At 50.8% G+C, this 19166-nt stretch overlaps 2 protein-coding genes across 9 annotated transcripts in view; both read right to left on the reverse strand.

Annotated features, from left to right (window-relative positions):
• Tmco4 (transmembrane and coiled-coil domains 4) overlaps positions 1–10815 on the reverse strand; it is a 63651-nt gene extending 52836 nt beyond the window's left edge. Inside the window, exons 1-4 of one of the 8 annotated variants that reach the window (XM_050154842.1) lie at positions 9825–10160; positions 6274–6406; positions 2377–2513; positions 961–1130 (exon numbers count right to left, since the gene is read on the reverse strand). The gene's annotated coding sequence lies outside the window, so the exon portion shown is untranslated. The other 7 variants (XM_050154843.1, XM_050154857.1, XM_050154876.1 and 4 more) reach the window with 7 other exon arrangements.
• A 3867-nt stretch (positions 10816–14682) lies between these two features.
• On the reverse strand, positions 14683–15881 carry Rnf186 (ring finger protein 186). The gene has a single exon (XM_050155278.1). The coding sequence runs from the start codon at positions 15866–15868 to the stop codon at positions 15026–15028; it is 843 nt and encodes a 280-aa protein (XP_050011235.1). The 5' UTR covers positions 15869–15881; the 3' UTR covers positions 14683–15025.
• Between the last annotated feature and the right edge of the window lie 3285 nt (positions 15882–19166).

The following is a 19166-nucleotide window of genomic DNA, read 5'->3' on the forward strand; positions in this document are numbered from 1 at the left end:
TTTTCTATGGTTTCTGTCTTATTATTTCTATGCATCTCTGTATTCTTTACTTATATTTCTAAATCCCCACACACCCTACTCTGGCAGGAGCCATTTTTGTCGAGGTTGGTCTTCAACAGTCCCTGAGCACTGGGGCTGGGATTCTAATTCCAGGTGGTAAGAAGGACCATAAAGCACAGGTTGTACATCCTCAGACAGCCTCAGAGGAGAAGCCACTGGGCCTGGGTCACACAGCCAGCAAATGGCAGACTGACAGAAGCCAGGCTAAGTTCTGGGCCACTGTCTCTGTTTTAAACAATGGTCATGATTCTAAGAACTTCTGAGTTTAACAGCCAGCCACACACTGTTCTCAAGCCATAGGTTTGTTCTCATCCAGCTGATAAAAAATATATATATATTATATACATTATACATTAGATATATAATGAGTAATATATATTTACTCATTTTATATATAGCTATTATATGTAGATTATATAGATGGACTCATTAGATGAGTTATATATATGAAATATATACATATATATTGTTCATCTGTCCACAACCAATAATGTATTAGTTTTCAAAACATAGTTAAAAGCAACAAACTTTTTTTTTTCTGGGACTCAGTTTCTCTGGCTGTCCTGGAACTCACTCTGTAGACCAGGCTGACCTCAAACTCAGAGATCCACCTGCCTCTGCCTCCTCAGTGCTGGGATTAAAGCTGTGCACCGCCACCACCCAGCAATAAACTTTTTTTAAGGGACGCACTTAAATACCAACTTCATTCAGGGTAAATTGGACTCAGATCAGTGTCTGAAATATTCATACTTTCAAACAGCGAACCAGTTTGTAAAGCACGCGCTAATCCATTTAATTCTCACACAGAATGAGGCAGTAGGATTCCCTCCTACAACTGAGGGGTGGGCTCAGGAAGGCCACGCCTCTTCCCCAATGTTACAAAGTGAATGAGTAATAGACCTGACTCAGACTTTTGATTCCAAGCCGCTACTTCTCTCCTCTACTCCAGCGTCTGAATCTTCCTTCCCTTGCCTTAGACAGATGGCGGCCCTGCTACTTGCCCAAGCTTTCTCTGTTTTAGAATACTGTAGGCATCAAACACACTTCTTGAAGAATGGAGAGGGTCCATGCTGCTGGGAGACAGATAATAACATACACACGGTATATAACATAACACACAGTGACACCACGGTCAAGTAACAAGGTCAAAGTTACAGAAGTGAGCTGGGGAAGGGGGCTGGAGGGATGGCTCAGTGATTAAGAGCCCTTGCTGCTCTTGCTGAGGACCTAGATTTGGTTCTTAACATGGACATGGAGGCTCACAACCACCTGTGACTCCAATTCTAGGATATTTGGTGCCTTGTGGCCTCTGTACACACACGGTGCATATACATACATTCAGGTACACACATTCACATAAAAAATTTTAAATCTTCAAAAAGAAAAAAAGGGGAGGAACCAAGATTCACACTCAGGTCCGGTGCACTAAAGAAGCCAGGAAAGAGCTGGGTGTGGTGCCCGTCTTTAATCCCAGCACTTGGGAGACAGAGGCAGACGGATCTTTGTGAGTTCGAGGCCAGCCTGGTGTACAGAGTGAGTCCCATGACAGCCAGGACTACATAGTGAAGCCCTGACTCAGAAAGGGGGTGGGGGCGGATAAACACTGTACTAGTAACATGAGAGATGGAGGCATACCAAACAAAGCCGGAGTTAGCAAAGACAAGGACTGGGATGAGACCTGAAGAACAAACAAGAAAAATCAGATGGGGTGGGTGAGCCAGAGGGCATGTCCTGGGCAGAGGGCACAGTGTGTGGCAGGCCTCAAGGCAAAAGAGAGACAGGATTTCATAGACTCAAAGATATTCTCCAGGGAAGCCAGGGCTCTGCCAGTGGTTGGGCATGGAGGATGGTCTAAATGAGGAGAGCTGTCACAGGGACCATGCAGGGCCCAATGCAGGGCCCAATGCAGGGCCCAATGCAGGGCCCAATGGTCCAGGGAAGGCTTTTCTCATGTTCAAAGCCAGTGGAGTGGGTGAAGGAACACAGGACTTTCCAAGTATTAATTCTGTAACTTCCTTTACATTCAACATGATTTTGAAACAGAAGTCAAAAGAATTCCATCAGGAGCACGCAGAGAAACCTGAAGGTCTTTCCTTAGGGTCCAAGCCAATTAGAAGCATCCATGCCCACTACAAACTAACCAGCTATTGATTTAAGAAGCAAGTACTGGCACTTAGCAGGTGCATCAGGGTGTCTGGTGGGGACATAGGCGTGACTGGGGACAGACAATGGTTCCCCTCATGGGGACTCTAGGCTAGAGAGAGACTTTAGATAATGCCAAGGACCTGCAGCAAAGGAAACCTCTGGGGACCTTACCCAATTCTGGAGAGCCAACGTGGGCGTCCCTTTCTCAGGAGAGGCTGTTCGACTTCAGAGGGTTCCTCAAGGAAATATGCAAATTGCTCTAGAGACCAAACCAGAAAAACCAGCCACAGGTCCAGAGGGTGTGGAGCCTGGAACCGGTGGGAGAAAGAGAAGTTAGCCTAGGCTGTGCTCTTGACTCACTCAGACGCCGGTCCCATCAGACGCCGGTCCCAGCATGGCAGCAGGCAGCCCTCACTTAGTGGTCCCTCTCCCTCAGAGTGCCAGGTGCCGCTCAGACTATCTCATGGATGGATGTCCTTGTGCCTTGGGCTGTGACTACACCTGTTCCCTGGGTTAGCCTGGCCACCACAGGCAGGAGTTATCTCTCTGCATTGCGGCTCGCTGGGTCCATGAAGCATCCAGCAGGGCAGTTGCTCAGAAAACACCGATTCGTGAACAAGTTAAAGAGCTGAGTTTAGATGGGAAACTTCTCACACCCCAACTGGACACCAGATGGGAAAGGGAGAGAGGGTTAATGTATGAAGTCACCCAGGGATGGTTCCCACCCAGGACACCCTCACATGTCAAACAGTTTGAACTCCAGTCTGGCCATTGTTTGCAGCATGGCCTTACACATGCTAGGCAAGAGCTCTACCACCGAGCTAAACCTTCTCCTTCCCCTTTACATGCACACATGCACATGCACATGCACACACACACACACACACACACGCACACACACACATTATGAGATAGATTCCACTAAGTTGCTTAGGCTATCTCAAACTTGATTATTTATTTATTTATTTTTGGTTTTTCGAGACAGGGTTTCTCTGTGGTTTTGGAGCCTGTCCTGGAACTAGCTCTTGTAGACCAGGCTGGTCTCGAACTCACGGAGATCCGCCTGCCACTGCCTCCCCAGTGCGGGGATTAAAGGTGTGCGCCACCACCGGCCGGCTGATCTTTTTTTTAGATAGAGACTCACCATGTAGCTCTGACTGGCCTAGAATTCACTATGTAGATCAGGCTGGACCCGAACTTGCAGAGATCCACCTGCCTCTGCCTCCCAGGTCTCCTGACTGCCAAGATTACAGACATGAGTTACTTACTATGCCTGGCCATTGGCCTTTGTTGGGAATCATTCCCTGTGTGTCTAGATGTCTGTGCCTCTGCTTTGTCTGGAGATCTGTTTGTCTATCTTTTGTGCCTTCGTTGAAAGCAAGGAGTGTTCATCTTGAACTTTTTCTTTTTCCTACTAAAAAATCACTGTGTACTATAGTACTGGTATCTCCAATATGCTGGGGTCCTCTGCTGCAGCTGGGCTGAGCTTCTACCAATAGCATCTCCTGGGCTCTCATCATACCAAGCCTCAGCTTCTCTTGGTGACCCTTTCAATCTTGGGCCTTCAACTGCTACTCTGGCTGCACCTGCACCAGCAGCAACATCTGGCCTCTCACGGTGCCAAGCCCTAGCTGTTCTCCATGATCCCTTCATGCCTTCAAAACCAGTGCCCCCTGGGAGACTTTCACACAGGACACAGGACCATGTTCAGCTGCCAGCACAAGGTACAACCTCGGCCACCTCTGAACCACAGCTTCTGTATGGTGATTCTCAGAAAACACTTCCCAGATTTCACCTCAGTGATGCTGGTCTCTTCTTCGTCACCGATAATTTCTCAACTCCAGCTGACCTGCATCAATTAGCCCAGCAAAGCAAAGGTTTCACTTTAGTGGCTCTGGTCTCTTGTTAATCACAGCTGATTCTTCAGCCCCAGCTGACCAGAACCACAGATTCTTCTTTCAAAATATGCAATGGCTCCGATCTAGTCTGTAAGGGACCCTCAGAATTCCCTCTGGAATCAGAAGCCGGGCCTTCACTGTCTACGTTTTCCCCAGTACTGTTAGTTGTTGTGTTGTTTTGTTTGTGTTCTGACAAATAAGTTTGCCTGGAGATCAGAGGGCGGAGCTAGCCAAGAATTAACCATAGAAGTCTGTACAGAGAGGCAACAGGAAGTGACAACATGGAGTGGAGACAGAAAGATCTCAACCCTGGCAGTCAGAGGGTTCAGAGAGGTAACAGGTAACTGTGGCTGCTCCTTTGCGTCTCTGATCTTTCAGCATTTACCCCGATATCTGACTCCTGGTTTTTAATTGATAAGATTAATTAGGGTCACATTTCATATTTTCCAGGATCTCATAGAACAGTTAACCAAGGTTAGAGCACTAGATGGCTTTTCTTTTCCCAAGTTTTAAAGTCCTTCCATAATCCTCCTCAAAACATGGTTAGGTCTGTCACAGCGATGTCCCACTCCTGGGACCGGTTTCTGTCTTAAGTGTTTCTGTTGATGGGATGAAACACCAGGACCAAAAGCAACTTGGAGAAGAAAGGGTTTATTTCGCGTCATGGGATGTAGGTAGGCTGGAAACTCAAGCAGGGCAGGGGCCTAGAGGCAGGAAGTGATGGGGAGGTCATGGAGGGGAGTTGCTTACTGGCTTGCTCAGCCTGCATTCTTATAAAAACCTGGACCATAGGCCCATGGGTGTATGTACTCACAATGGGCTGGGCCCCCCCATCAATCACTGATTAAGAAAATGCTCTACAGGCTTGCCTACAGCCTGATTTTATGGAGACATTTTTCTCAACTGAGGCTCCCTCCTCTCAGACGACTCCAAACGAGTCAAGCTGAAGTAAAACTAGCCAACACACACAGCCAGCAAGGAATATTACTCTTCGCCTCTTTAAAAGCTAACTGAGTTTTAAATACTTCATCAGTGCACAAGAATCCCTAAAACTGAGGAAATTTAAACTGAAACTAATCATGTGAAAACCATGCAGAGAGAAAAAAAAAATGTGGCGAGGGCATTTTCCAAAATCACTTCCAAAGGGTGAACGGCCAGGGATGTGAATGCATTTCTACTGCTTTCTGCCGTAACCCCCTTTGACCTCTCTAGAAGGTGCCGTGGACGTGTGTGTGTGTGTGTGTGTGTGTGTGTGTGTGTGTGTGTGTGTACATGGAATCAGCTACCGGAACATGTGACAGGGTGCTGGCCATGACCACTCCAAGGGGATGGAGGCTGAATTCAGGGAGATTTCAATATTTTGTGTTTTGTGAATTTTTTTTAAAGGTTTTCCTAGACAGGGTTTCTCTGTAGCTTTGGAGCCTGCCTTGAAACTCGCTCTGTAGACCAGGCTGGCTGCGAACTCACAAAGATCTGCCTGCCTCTGCCTCCCGAGTGCTGGGATTAAAGGCGTGCACCATCACCGCCCGGCTGTGAATTCTTATAAGGAAGGGAGGACAGGTGCAGGGCAGACTCTGTGGTCTGTGTCCACATTTGCCACTGCACCCTTTCTCCTGCTGGGGCCCCGGCATGCCCACCGCCATTTCTCATGGGGGTCACGGAAGAGCCTCCTCACTAGTCTCCAGTGTCACCCTGCCTTCACTCACCGCCACTCATCATATGTCATGAAGACAGAGCCATCCCAGGCCTTCACGAGGGTGGCAAAGCCATAGGCAATCTGGTCCCATGGTGCTACTACCCTCCCCATCTTTTTCTTTCTCCCTGGCTCTGCTGTTGACACACCGTCCTGCTGGTCCTGTCCCCCAGACACTGTGGGACCACGGCCTTTGCACTGTCTGTCCCTTCGCTGAAATGCTCTCTTCCCCAAATGACCACAGGGACAGCTAACCCCGCCACCGAAGACCCACAGTTGGGGGCCTCCAACCCCGACTTACTTGGTTCCCTTGGTCCGGGTCCCCATGTCCAAGTGGAGCCTTTTATACATAGCAATCATGCTAACAAAATCTAAGATTCCCTGGGGCAGACTGCCACGCCCCCTTCTGCATCACAGCATCCTTAGGAGGAAGACACCGTCCCTATCCCCACCTGACACACTGAAGCTAATGCTCACCAAAAGTGGAGGTCACATCACTGGCATGCGGCAGTCCCACCCTAGGTGCATGTGACTTCAGATCCCAAGTTCTCGCTGGGGATGGAGCTCAGTGACAGAGCATTTTGTCTAGCACACACTAGGGCTCCCAGCACTGAAAAATACAAGAAGATTAAACAAAAATAAATAAATAAAAATAAAAAAAGAACCCAGAGTACTTTTCCCTCTGTCATTTTACTAAGTGGACTCAGCTGCCATGAGCTCCCCTGAATTATAGAGGTACCACGGGGTCATTGCCTTTGAAGCCACATTCTGAGTCCTACCTTTGGGTGTGTCTGCCTTCCTGGCCAGGGAGACAGGGAGACAGCGGCTGAAGTCCAGGGCATCAGTGTGTCCCTGTCACTCCACTCCCTTTCCCCATGTCCCCAGGAGAGCTCCAGGCTTACTCCGGCCCCATCACCCCAGCCTCGGGTAACTCTTCTGTCTTGATTTGTTTGCCCAAGATCAGTGGTTCTCAACCTGTGGGTCAAGATCCTTTGGGGTCGCATATCAGATATTCACATTATGATTCCAAACAGTAGCAAAATTACAGTGATGAAATAGCAACGAAATGATTTTTACGGTCGGGGGTCACTACAAGATGAGGAACTGTATTAAAGGGTAGAGCATTAGGAAGGCTGAGATCTGCTGCAAATCAAAATGACGTCTCTCCGGCTAGAAAGTGGCCCTTGGACTATGTTCCTTGAGGTACCCTGGATAGCATCTGGCAGAGACAGTGCTGAATGCATGCATGCATGCATGCATGAATGAATGAATGAATGAATGAATGCCTCTCTCCACAGCTGAGAAATGAATTCCGTACATCTTTGCAAAGGGTAAAGCAGTTTTATATCCACAGGGCCCCCGGTTTTCTCAAAAGGTTCTTTCTGCCGGTGGCTTTCATTACTTAACACCTAGCAAGCCGCCTCCGACCAGATCCTAGAAGTCGTGGCTGGCAAGAGGGCTGGCACCGAAAGTTCGTGTCCACCTGGGCTTAGCCTCTGACACACAGATCCCATGACTTGCGTGGCCTGGGCATTTGGAACGCAGAGCTGGGCTGGACTAACATCTGATGAGTGAGGTGTTTGTCACGAAAAGAGGCAGGGAGGTGGGGAGGCAGGACACTGTTGATGGGCACTCTGAGGTGCGCTGGGAGGCTAGAGCAGGCACGGGTGAAGGACCTCAGAGTCCAGGACACAAGAATTTTGCTCTTTACCCTAAGAAAACAGGGAGCCGGGCAGGTTTTAGGGAGAAGCACCCTGGCATAGGTCCAGCTGCCAGTGTGGGGAGGTCAAACAGAAAAGAGGCTGGATTCTGCCTGCTGTACCAGGTTCAAGGAAGCCAGACCCCCACTCCCCAATCTTTGCTGTATAGCAGTATCTCAGAGACCAGGGATCTCAGTTGGGAGAGTGCTTGCCTAGCCTGCTAGAAGCACTGTGTTCTGTTTTTAGCGTCATAAAGCCAGGTATAATGATACCCTTGTTTTATCCCAGCACCCAGGAGGTGGAGGCAGGAGGACCAGAAGAGTTAGGTGGTCGTCTTTGGTCACAGTGAGCTCAAGGCTGACTGGGCTACATAAGACTTTGCTTCCAAGAAAATAAAAACCACTGAAGGCATATGATTATTAACCGCCTAATACGTAATGACCATCTTCAGGTCCCACATCGGCCAGCCCAGGCTCTGGTCTAGCCTCCCCAATCCCGTAGTACCCAAGTACAGGCTGAGCCATAGCAACCTAAACCAGTCGACTGTGCCCTTCCAGCCACACTCTGAAGCCTGTGTCTATCGAGGTTCCAAGGGTGCCAGACGTCACCCTGCTCTGCTCCTTCCTGTCCTCTGCCAAGCTTGCAGACTAGGTCACGGCTTGCTGGGGGCCGCTCAGGAAGCTGAGGAACACAACCTGTCTTACTGTCTGACTCTGTGTGAATTTGCCAGAGGGCACAAACCGGAAATGCAGAGCGTGAGGTGCGGGTTGTGTTTCCAGTCCTGGAGGGAGCCTCAGCCTCCTCACCTGGAACTCAGCCACCCGCTAGCTCTGCTTCTAAAGTTTCTCTACTGTGAGCAAGAACAGGTTCTCGAGTCACTAGGCCTCCCAAGAAAAGCATCTTTGCTTGTTTGTCATGTTTGATCCCCTTACCCAAAACAAGTATTTTTTAGACAACGTCTCTACATAGCCCTGGCTCTTTTGGAACTCACTATGTAGACGAGGTCAGTCTCAAAATCACAGAGACCAGCCTGCTTCTGCCTCCAAAGTTCTGGGATTAAAGGCATGGGCTGCCACACTCGGATTTACTTTACTTTTGATTTGGCAAAGACCCTCTGTCCCGTGCCTTTGCACTCATGAAGTAGTCCAACAGTACTTTGGCACCAGGAAGATTTATGGTCCCTTTGTGTTATAAGGAAATGTAGGTCCAAGGAGACACCAGCGGTGACACAGAGAGGAAGTGGCAGTCCTGCGCTTTGCCAGGGTTCATCGAGGGCATCTGCTAGGTTTGCAGTCCCGCGCTTTGCCAGGGTTCATCGAGGGCATCTGCTAGGTCCAGGAGACTCTTGGCTCACCCACCTATTCCCCAGAACTTTGGAAAGTGGGAAACTGAGGCTGGAAGAAGCATCTTCACTGAGGTAAAGATGTCCAGAAGGTTTGGTACTGTTCTAACTATGAGGGACAGGCCCTGCGTCCCTGCTTCTTCCACAAACTGGGTAGTTGGGAAGGCTTCAGTGGTCTTGTCTGCCCATCGTCCCGCTGATTCAGCCTCTGGAGTGTACTCCCGAGGAACGACTGTTAGCTGTTGTGTCTTCAGTGCCTCAGGAATGTACACACTGACCCGTAGTAGGTGCTCAATAGATACATAGTAGGCGAATGGAGGCCTGGGGAGGCTCACGGGCATGGTGTTCCCTCCTACTTCAAGGTAGCAGTGGCCTCTGAGGCAAACCTACAGGTTTAGCCAAGCTCTGCTTCTACTCTGGGTCACCCCTGGGAAAGACAAGGACATCATCGAGGCCAACTTTGAATCTAACGCTGGGTCAAACTCTGGAGTCAGCTCACCTTGTTATCCCCTTTGCTTTGATGGCCAGGTCCTAGCCAAAGTCACCCCATTGTCCCCAGCCTCAGTTTTCTCAGCTGGAAAATCTGCTCCCTCGTCAGTAGCAGGAAATGTCTCTCGTTCCGTAAATACCCGCTGGGCGAGAAGCCACGCCCCGGTCACAGTAGGAAAGGGCCGGACCTATCCGGGACTCAGGGGCTTCCTAGGCTTCGGGGAATTGAGTCTAGAGACGCGGAATGCGGGAACGGGTTTCTGGAGCCCCACCAGTAAGCGGTGGGCGTCCAGTGACCCTGGGTGACCTTGGGCAAAACACTTCCTAACCTTCCAGCCTAGCCCCTTATCTTTCAGGGGCGCGGTTTGGTGCCCTGGTGTGCAGGCTGGCGTGCTCCGCAGGCAACAGTGTCCCCTCCTGCAGCCCAGCTCGAATCCTAAGAGCACTTCCGGGTCCGAAAGCGGTCTGGGGGCGCTGGAGGCTCCCGGCTGGCTTACCTGGAGGTGGCAGCGACCGACCGGACGGAGACCTGGATCCTGGCGGCCCAGCTGCTTCCGCCTCGGCTCTCCCCGCCCGTCCTCACCCAGGCCCAGCAGCCCCACTTCGGCCTCGGCCGGTCCCGCCTGCGCAGCCACAGGAACCCAACCTTCCGGGCTGGGCCGGGCGCACAGCCACCTATGCCACCAAAGCCGCCACCCGGGTGCTGGCCTCCGGGAGGGACCTGCAGATCTGCGCCACAGGGAGTGAGAACGCGGGGTGCAGGAGGACTCTGCAGAAAGTGCTTGCCAGGGGCTCGGCTGGTAGGAGAGGGTTACGCGCAGACACTCGGAGGGGAAATTTTCAAATTGTACCTCCACACACTGAAAGCGCCTAGCTCAGAAGCAACCTCCCTCCGGCATATACTGCTCTGTGAAGTTTGCCACATTCATGCCTCCCGATTCTTCTTTCACTTTCTCTAATGCTGCCAGTGTTTGCAGCCGAGGCTCTTACATCCCACAGGCCTTCGTTTTGGGGTTCCATCCCTGTAAGACTTCCCTCACCACCCACTCAGCTTTAGCCATTTAACAAATATTTGCTGAGCACCTACTATGCGCCAGGTCCTGTTCCAAGGCCATGGATTGGCACACCAGGCATTCAGGCCTGTAATACTTTAATAGTAATAGTTAAAGCTGTGAAGTTGATTGTTTTCTTGTTTGCCAATTTACAATCTGTGTGTCCCACACTAGAACTTAAAAGGCCCAGAAATGGAGGTCTCCAGTGCCTCATTCGCTGCTCGGTCCCCAGCTTCAGGGACAGCGTCACAGCTCCTGTTGCCCTGGCAACCTGTAGATTTTTTTTTTTTTTCATCCCCCTATAGTCTACAGGCGAGGAAGTAGGCGGCCATTCTGGTCAGGGCTGGAATATGAGTCACCAGGACCTAAGCAATGACTTCTGAGGCCAGTCGCTCTTTATCGCGGAGAAGGTAGGCTGGGGCTGGAAGTGGAAAAAGGTCAGACGCTCCGCATTCCAGCCCAGAGCTTGTGACTCAGGACCATACTGGAATGTTATGGGCCTCTGTCACCTGACCTTCCTATCGGCCAATCAGGACCAAGAATAGCTAGAGGGTTATTGTAGGTCGAAAGGATCAGTTCTGGAGGGCTGAAGGGTTCTAGCTGAGATTCTGGGCATCACTAAGGGCAGGCAATAGACACACGGAGGTGGCATTTGCCCCCTTCCCCCCTCCAGCGCCCATCCAAACCGGAATTTAGAAAGATCCTCTTGTTGGCTATGAAGAATGCAGGGCAGCAGTGGCCAGAGGGTTCCAGGCTGAAGTACCCGGCCTCAGCCTGAGCAGCAGTGAGGGTCTCAGCCTTTCAGGTGTGAGAAATATAGGGAAAACTGGAACTACTGTTTCTAGTTCAGCAGAAGCTGACTTAGTAAAGTCTTACTATAAATAAGTAAATAAATGTAATTCTAAAAGTTAAAAAAAGGATCATTTGCTAGCGGAGAATGGAATAACGATAGGTAAGTAAAATCAATATGGAAAATAATTTTAGAAAATACGTTGCACTCCATAAAAAGTGGTCCCCCAGTAGGTTTTGAGGCAGTAAGGACATTACCGGGAAAACCGATCAATGGAGCCTCTGCTTTAGTCAATACCACATAGCAATATTGATTTTTTAAAATCTGGGCTAATGTATCAGTGTTAAGATTGGAAATCAGGGCAAAGGGCACATGAGTTTTTGCTAAGAACTCTGCTGTCTCTGCAATTTCCTGCCAATCAAAAACTCCCCAATACACATTTGCTAAATAGCCAGAGATTGAACCCATAGTGTAGCAGCCACTCTGAACTAAGCCCCGTCTTGCCTTTGTTTAAGTAGAGTATCAGGGCCTCATGGTGGAGCTGAAATCACAGTTACTTGTTTCTGGGCTTTAGAGTGAGTTAAAGGTCTCAAAACTAAAAAAAAGAAAAAAGAAAAAAAACTGAGACAGAAGATTGGAGCTACATCTCAGTGACAGAGCACTGGCAGGGCAGGTTCCTTCCCCCCGAAATCCATAAACAAGGATGGGTCACTCCTGCTAGGTGACCTTTCAAAGTTTGAGGCATCGAACCACCTCCTCCACAGAGAACTGAGGAGTGGCCGTCTCCGTGTGTGAGCCGAGGTCGTTTAACACCACGTTCACGTACTTGTAAAAATGTGAAAAATGTGCTGTGGATCACCAGGATATGAGCTGCTGACAGTTAAAAAAAAATGTCCTGGACTGGGGACAAATGCCTAGGAGTCTCTTTTCTTTATTGGAGGTCTCGGAGGAGGTGCCATATCACTGAGGTATAGCCCCAGCCTCATTCTAGGTCCAAGGGGGGGTCAGGTGATCTGCTCCGTCACTCTTCGCCCTTTTCTTCTAAGACAAGGTCTCCCAGTGAGCCTAGTGCCACTTCCCATTTCTAAGACGACAAACCAAGGCCCAGAAACATCTGTTAACTCCCTCCAATGTGGGCCAGAGTCTGGCACTGAGCCCAGGGCCTCTCGGATGGTTCCTTCCGACCACATCCATCCCCCCCCCCCTCACACTGCCTCATTCCTCTGTCCCCTCCAGGACAGAGCTGGCCTTGGCTGACACTCTTTGCCCCCAAGCTTTGAAGTTCCAGAAGACAGTTGGGACCAAGTCAGCTTCCAAGAAAACAGTAATACTAGACCACTTTTGCCCAGATATCCCAAAGATGCCTTGGTTGGGGGCCAGGAATAACAACAGGAGCTTGTGGATTTATGTCACAAGCCTAGGCTCAGGATGGTAGTCGTTTGAATGCACCTCAAGCTGGGGACTCCAGGGCTCCCAGCAGCAGGGTTCCTTCAGGGAAGGCTGGAGGGGGAGGTGGCAGGCCAATCCCATTATTATCATTCTTCCTTCTGAAACCTGCTGATCTCTGAGTCCTGGAATCTCTGGGTCCTGTCATTTGTCTCGTATTCTCGATGGCGTTTCTCTCAAGCCCATAGATGGCGATCAGTTTCCAGTTCATTCTATGTACAAGGGAGGCTCAAGCTGAGACGAAACTCTGGGCCACTTCCCCACAGATCTCTGGCATAGCCTGGCTGTGCAGCCCTAAGCAGGGAAAGCCGCCCTTCTGATCTCAGTGTCTTCCTCTGCATGAGGGAACACAATGGTTGCCACTTCACAAGGCTGTTAGAGACCCATAACTTGCTTAAAAGGGGAACGCCTGTCTCTCTTGCGAGTACTGGCTAAACACGCTCCCACCAAATGATAACAAATGGTATTTCCTTGATCAACGGAAGAGTTGTCTCTGGGAAGTAAAATGGGCTTGGAGGAGTAGGCGAGGAGACTGGCAGCCATTCCAAACTGCACACACCCAAGGCCAATGGGGCAGAAGCTTGAAGGCCCTCCTCATATGCTCACCGTCTTGGAAAGGGTGTTCTGCAGGCCCATGATGGTGGACTGTGAGAGCCTGAATCCATGCACAACCCCAGCTCTCTCTGTCTGCACTGGGAATTAACTGCCTGACTTTATAAAAAAAAAAAAAAAAGTAGGGAGCCACTGTGCTTTTCAAGGCAGCGTACTGCACATGGACTTTTGTTTCCTTGGCCATTTATTTATTCCACGGTGTTGGGGATGGAGGGAACCCTGGGCCTCACACATTCCGGGCAAATGTTTTACCGCAGAGCTCCACCCTCAGCCTGCCACACAGTGAGACAGAAGGAGTCCTTGTGAACTCCTTGCAGACATTCACAAGAGTATGACTCCTCCATCGACCTGTGGCTTGAGCCATGTCCTAAGTAGTTAGGATATCCTGGGTTTTTTTTTTTTTTTTTTTTAAGACTAATTGAGTCAGACTTACTCAGTCTGGGGAATGGGAAGGAAGCTGAGAGCCAAAGACCTTGCTCAACAGCATGTGACCACTGGCCAGGGCTGAGAACCCAGGGCCCAGTGGCAGAGTCCTCTGCTCACTCTTGACGAAGGTTCTGTCACCATGAACTGTGCCCTCTTTGTCTGTAATTCTTCCGTTTCAGGAAGTGGGGTGCATGGGAAAGGACCGTGCGAGGGGCCTGGTGAGTCCCTCCAGACTTTCATGTCTGGCGCTGCTAATCACGGATTTTCCAAGGCGTACTTCCAGCTCCCATGCTGGACTCCTTGTCCTTCCGCCTCCTCCCTGGCTGAGCCTTAGCCTGGAACCCACCAGAGCTGACTTCTGAGGGCAGATGCTTCCCTGTGTTGAAGAGATGACCCAGGGACCTATCTAGTGACTGTCACACTGAGACTGGGTGGGGGGCGGGGCAGGGGTGTCACTGCTGAGGACCGTTGCCTTTACGAGATGTCTTATCTTTATGGCAAAGGAACAAATAGGACCGTAGATGTGATAAGAAGGGTGGCACCACCTGGAAACCTTCCGTTCCGTTCTGTCCTGTGGGCCTGGGAGTCTGATGGCGAGCTGGATTCTCATTCATTCTCTCTCTCCTCCGCCCTTATAACCCTGAGATTCTCTCATGCCTGGTGATCTCAGTGAGGAGTCTGGGGACAATTCCTGAACTCACCCTCTCCACCCTTCCCCAGCTCTATCTGCTCAACCTGAGATAGCCCCTTCCCCAGCTTTATAAGTATGCCTCCGTGTGGCTTCTTCCCTCCCCGCACCCCCGGGGTGGATCCTGTGGGAAACCCTGATGAGACCTTTGCCATGAAGGGTTTAGGATGACCGTGGTAAATGACTCTGGAGAAAGTCCGGCAATGCTCCCATGAGCACGGGGCATCCCAGGATGGAAAAGGTCCAACAGCTAAAAATGGCCACAGACTTCCCAGCACACAAAACATAAAAACCCAGACAAGAAAATGAAGCCAGCTACAAGGATTACAAAAGAGCGCTGGTTCTATTTGCTTTGTAGTAAGGTCAACATCCCAATATGTGCACATAGTGATATATACAAAACCCAGGAGCTCAGGAAGAGGGGTAGGGACCCCACCACCCTTGAAAGTCACTCATTAAGGGAATGTGTCTCCTCCCTTTTCCCCTAAAAGTTTGGCTATGCTACACAAGGCAGACAGGTGCAAGCCCATTGTCCCAGCCCCGAGTCCTTGATCCAACACAGCCAGTACAAGTCCAGTTCGCATGTGATTTCAAAGGGAGGCTCCTAGTCCTTTTCCTCCGTGGGTTATGAGATCTGGGGAAGGGGAGCCGTGGCAGTGCTGGGCCTGTAGTGATCCAGGTCTCTCAGGCAATAGAAGTGATCTGGGCTTGCTTTTGCTCTCTGCAGAGCAGAGTCCTGGAGCAAGGCCAGTTGCTGCTCCGGCTGTAGGGGTAACAGCAGAGTAGGGTGGCTATCAGTAGCGCCAGGGCGATGATAACGGCCAGCACCCACCGGATGACGCCCGGATAGATGAAAGGCAGGATTAGGACAATGAGAAGAGCCAACAAGAACAGGTGTACAGCTAGGCGCCGGGCAGCTACACGATTGACACTTACTACGTCCTGTTCATCTTCTCCCGTCCAGTTGGCTGGCCGAGCAGCTGGAGTGGCAGAACCAACTAGTCTCTGGGGACACAGGCGTACCTCCGGGCATGAGCGGGCCAGCCGCCCCACCATCACCTCTTGGTCTCGCAGGCTGCAGATTAGGCCTCCTGGGACGGCAGTGACCTTTCGGCACAGTGGACAGGGGATGGACCAGGTGTCTTCTTCCACAAATAACAGAAGCTTCAGGCACACAGCGCAGAAGGCGTGCTGACAGCTGAGCAGCTTGGGGGACCGGGCACAGTTGTAGGGTTCTCGGCACACCAAGCATTCCAGGTCATCCTCCGTAGAGATACTGAGATGCCCAGTGGGTCCCAAGGCGATGGCGGTGGTTGTGGTGGTGGTACCCGCTGGGATAGGCGAAGGGGCCTTGGTGCAAGACATTCTGGGTACCAAGTTGCTGCAATGAGGCTGTTCCGCATAGGGGCACCCGCGAGGAGGGACCACCGGTGCTGCCGGAACTTGCATGGGTTCTGGCCCTGTCGAGACGCTTCCAGCCTCCTCTCTGCTCTGTCCGGGTACCTGCTGACAGCAGCTGTCTGGCATCTTTCTCTTTTGGTTGCCCAGCTTGTTTCTAAGCTTACGTTGTCCCCTTCAGTTATTATTATTTCTTTACTCGAAACCCAGGGTTAATCAGTAACTTGGAGACCTGGAGACTTTGAATTACCTGATAGAAGGGCCAAAGGGGGTGGAGTCTCATAAATCAGGACTTTCCTGTTGGGGCCCTGCCTGATGCATGTCTGTCTACATGACAACCAGCTAAGACACCGTGATGCCAGAGGGTTCCTCTCAAGCTCTGGGGTGCATCAGTGACCCCCCTCAAGTTTCCTGATCTGGGTAGATGAGGGGACTCCCCACGCCTTTTAAAAAATTACGTTTATTCTCCGTCTGTGTCATGGTATACAGGAGGAAGCAGAAGGACTTGTGAGAGTCTGTTCTTGCCTTCCAGCAGGTGTATACTAGGGGTAAAACTCAGGTCAGCAGGGTTGATGGCAAGTGCCTCTACTTGCTGAGCCACCTCGCCAGCCTTTAAAAGTCCAGAATGTTGGGCTTCAGGGCTCAGAGAGGATGAGGTCCAAAGAGCCGCGGAGTTCACACCCATCCATGTGATCCTGATGAGGGTGACCGGGAGCGTCACTTGGAGAAAGGCCTCCAGAGATGGGCTTCTGACCAGACCTTCCGGGTTTCAGAATCAATGGGAACCATGTGTGTGCTTTGAGCACACGGGCGAATGGGTGACCCAGTGAAAACAGAGAGAGGTGATGGGGAAGGATGAGCAAAGGAGGACAGGAAAAGGAGTCTTTCTAAGCGTCCACTGGTCCATTCAGCGCCTTGTCATCCCGACAGCTGGCTTAGCAGACGCTGGTCCCCAGGCATCTCATCAGTGTACCGCACAAACAGGCACCTTAGGAAAAGGCACCATTGGCTGTGTCCTCCGGGGCCACGAGCACAAGCTGCCATTTATTTGGGCCTTCTCAGAGCAAACTCTCAGAGAAGAAGAGGCCTGATTCCTCATCTGTGGTCTCCTAGAATCCCAGCTCCATAAGGAAGGTCTAGGCACAGGAGCTGGGTGTTGGCCTGCTGGCTGCCTGCCAAGGGGCCTCTCACAGGGGCAGGACCCAGTCGTGTCTAAGGTCTGGTTCCCAGTCTCACGGGACCCAGCCATGTCAATAGAGGCAGATTCGACTGACCTCCAGGCAGCTGGCCTGAACTGGCAGGACTCACGTGGGATGGCAGATAGGATGCAACATGGCAGTTACAAAATTCTGTCCCCCTTACCATGCCTGGGATGCTAGAGCTAGGATGGAGGTTCTTGCCCCCCCCCTCAAAAAAAAAAAAACCCTCCACAACAAATACAGAAGCTGCTGCCAATGGCTTCTGGTGTCTAGCTCTTTGAATTAAGCCCTTCCCTCCACCACAAGAGTGGCGCTGCAGGCTCAACCTGTGTTGTGGAGCCACCCGCAGGCAGAGGCTGCTGATTCTTGGGTTGTCTCCCCCCTCATGGCTCTCTCTGAATCCCAACCCCAGTTTCCGTGGTTTTCTGCCTTAGGCTGGGTAAGCAGTGATTTCTTTTTACCACAGTGTCTACAAAGTTCACTCAAAGGGGCCTTGGCTCTAGCTGGGTGTCTGTGCCCATATGTTCCCCACTTTCTCACTGACAGAGGCCTGTCTTCACTATGGGTGATCGCTGCTCCCACCACAGCCTTTCTGTGTGGCTCTATGGGAGAAAGGAGCCCACACCCTGGGCTTCAGAGTGGAGACAAGCTGATACCTTGAGATTTAAGGAGGACCAGTTAGCATCTTCCGCCGGCTGCTTGCACTGGTTGGTTCTGGCCTAAGCAAAGCCAACAAGATTGGGTTCTGGGACTCCTGTTGGAACTGTTAATGGTGTCTTTCTCCTGGGTTTCCCAGAGTAAGTGGGTGCCCTGGGGGAGGGACAGGGCCACAGTGTGCAAAGAACTTGCCCAGGAATAAGGCCAAGGCACAAAGCATTCTTTTAGCACCTGGACCCAGCCATGCCTGAAGCCAGAGAAAGTCCTCTGTAGAGTTTTCAATTACATTAATTTACGAAGCATACTTTTCTTTCTTAGTTCTGGGGCTTGAACCCAAGGTCTTGGTCACTCAACTTTCCAGTTAATATTGAGTCAATTAAACCGGATTTCTGTTTCCTGTAAGTGAGAGCTATCTGGATGGTACCCCAGTAGCCGAGGAAAAGCAACTTTGGCTTTCTGAGTGGGTGAGAACCCACAGACAGCGTGCACACAGTCCCAGGGGACAATGTGTCGCTTTGCTGAGATACTGGCTTTCCCTGCTCTAGGCTTACGTAGTGTTCCTTTCTGTTCGCTGGGTCCAGAAAGGGTTGGGGAGGGGAGAGTCACTCCTGTCAGTCACTTTCATTTATTTTATAATAGATATTTAATAACATTAAAAATTAAAAAATAATATCAGACACACAGCAGAGGGATGTGGGATGGCCGTGTCTTCTCTCTCTCCTACCCACCTACAGGAAGTCAGGTTATCAGAGGGTCATTAAAGGAGGGGCTAGGGATGTAGCTCAATGGATGGAGTGTTCGCCTAGTGTGCACGAAGCCCTGGGTTCCATCCCCAGAGTAGCATAAACAAGGCCCGGTGGTGCACACCTGTAATCTCAGCACTTGAGAGGCAGAGGCTGGAGGATCAGGGGCTCAGGGTCATTTTCGGCTACCACTGAGTTCATGACCAGCTGGGAAACAAGATACGAGGGGAGACAGCTTAGTGGGGGAAAATGATTTGCCATGCAAGCCTGGTGACCTGAGTCTGATCCTCAGAACCCGTGTAAAACACCAGTTCACTGGTGTGCGAGCACCTGCCAGCCCAGCACCCTCTCATGAGATGGGTGTAGAAACAGGAGAATCGTTCAGAAGCCCGAGGGCCAGCTAGAGGCGAGTTCAAAGCTTCAGCCGCAGAAGCAACAGGGACTTGAGGATAGATACCTGAGCTGATCAGCTTGGGCTTCTGGAAGAGAAGTGATTCTGGCAGGGTTTGGGCACAGTCTGAAGTCATCCATCCCAGAGGAAGCACAGATGGTTCCAGAAGACTGAGCATGCCCCGTGTGTTTGGCTCCATGCTCTACCTTGTGGTTGGTATGTGTGCCGTGGTGTTGAGAGCCTTCCAGCTCCCCGAGTCAGACTTCTGTTTGTTTGTTTTTATTGCTGTAGAGATACAGACATTGATTTTTTAGCAAAGCTCGTGGGATTTTGCTTGTTTGTTTTTCGGCTTGGAGCTGCAGACAATTCCTTTTGAGGCTTCCGACAGGCTTGGGTGATGGTAGAATGTTCTGCCTCGAAGACAGTGGAAACCAAGA

Source organism: Alexandromys fortis, unplaced genomic scaffold, assembly GCF_014885135.2.
Source record: "Alexandromys fortis isolate MF-2015 unplaced genomic scaffold, M_Fortis_MF-2015_v1.1 scaffold_26, whole genome shotgun sequence".
In the NCBI taxonomy this organism is placed as follows: domain Eukaryota; kingdom Metazoa; phylum Chordata; class Mammalia; order Rodentia; family Cricetidae; genus Alexandromys; species Alexandromys fortis.

Coding starts and splice junctions, on each gene's coding strand:
- Rnf186 (XM_050155278.1), bottom strand. CDS start 15,868: ATGCCAGACAGCTGCTGTCAGCAGGTACCCGGACAGAGCAGAGAGGAG.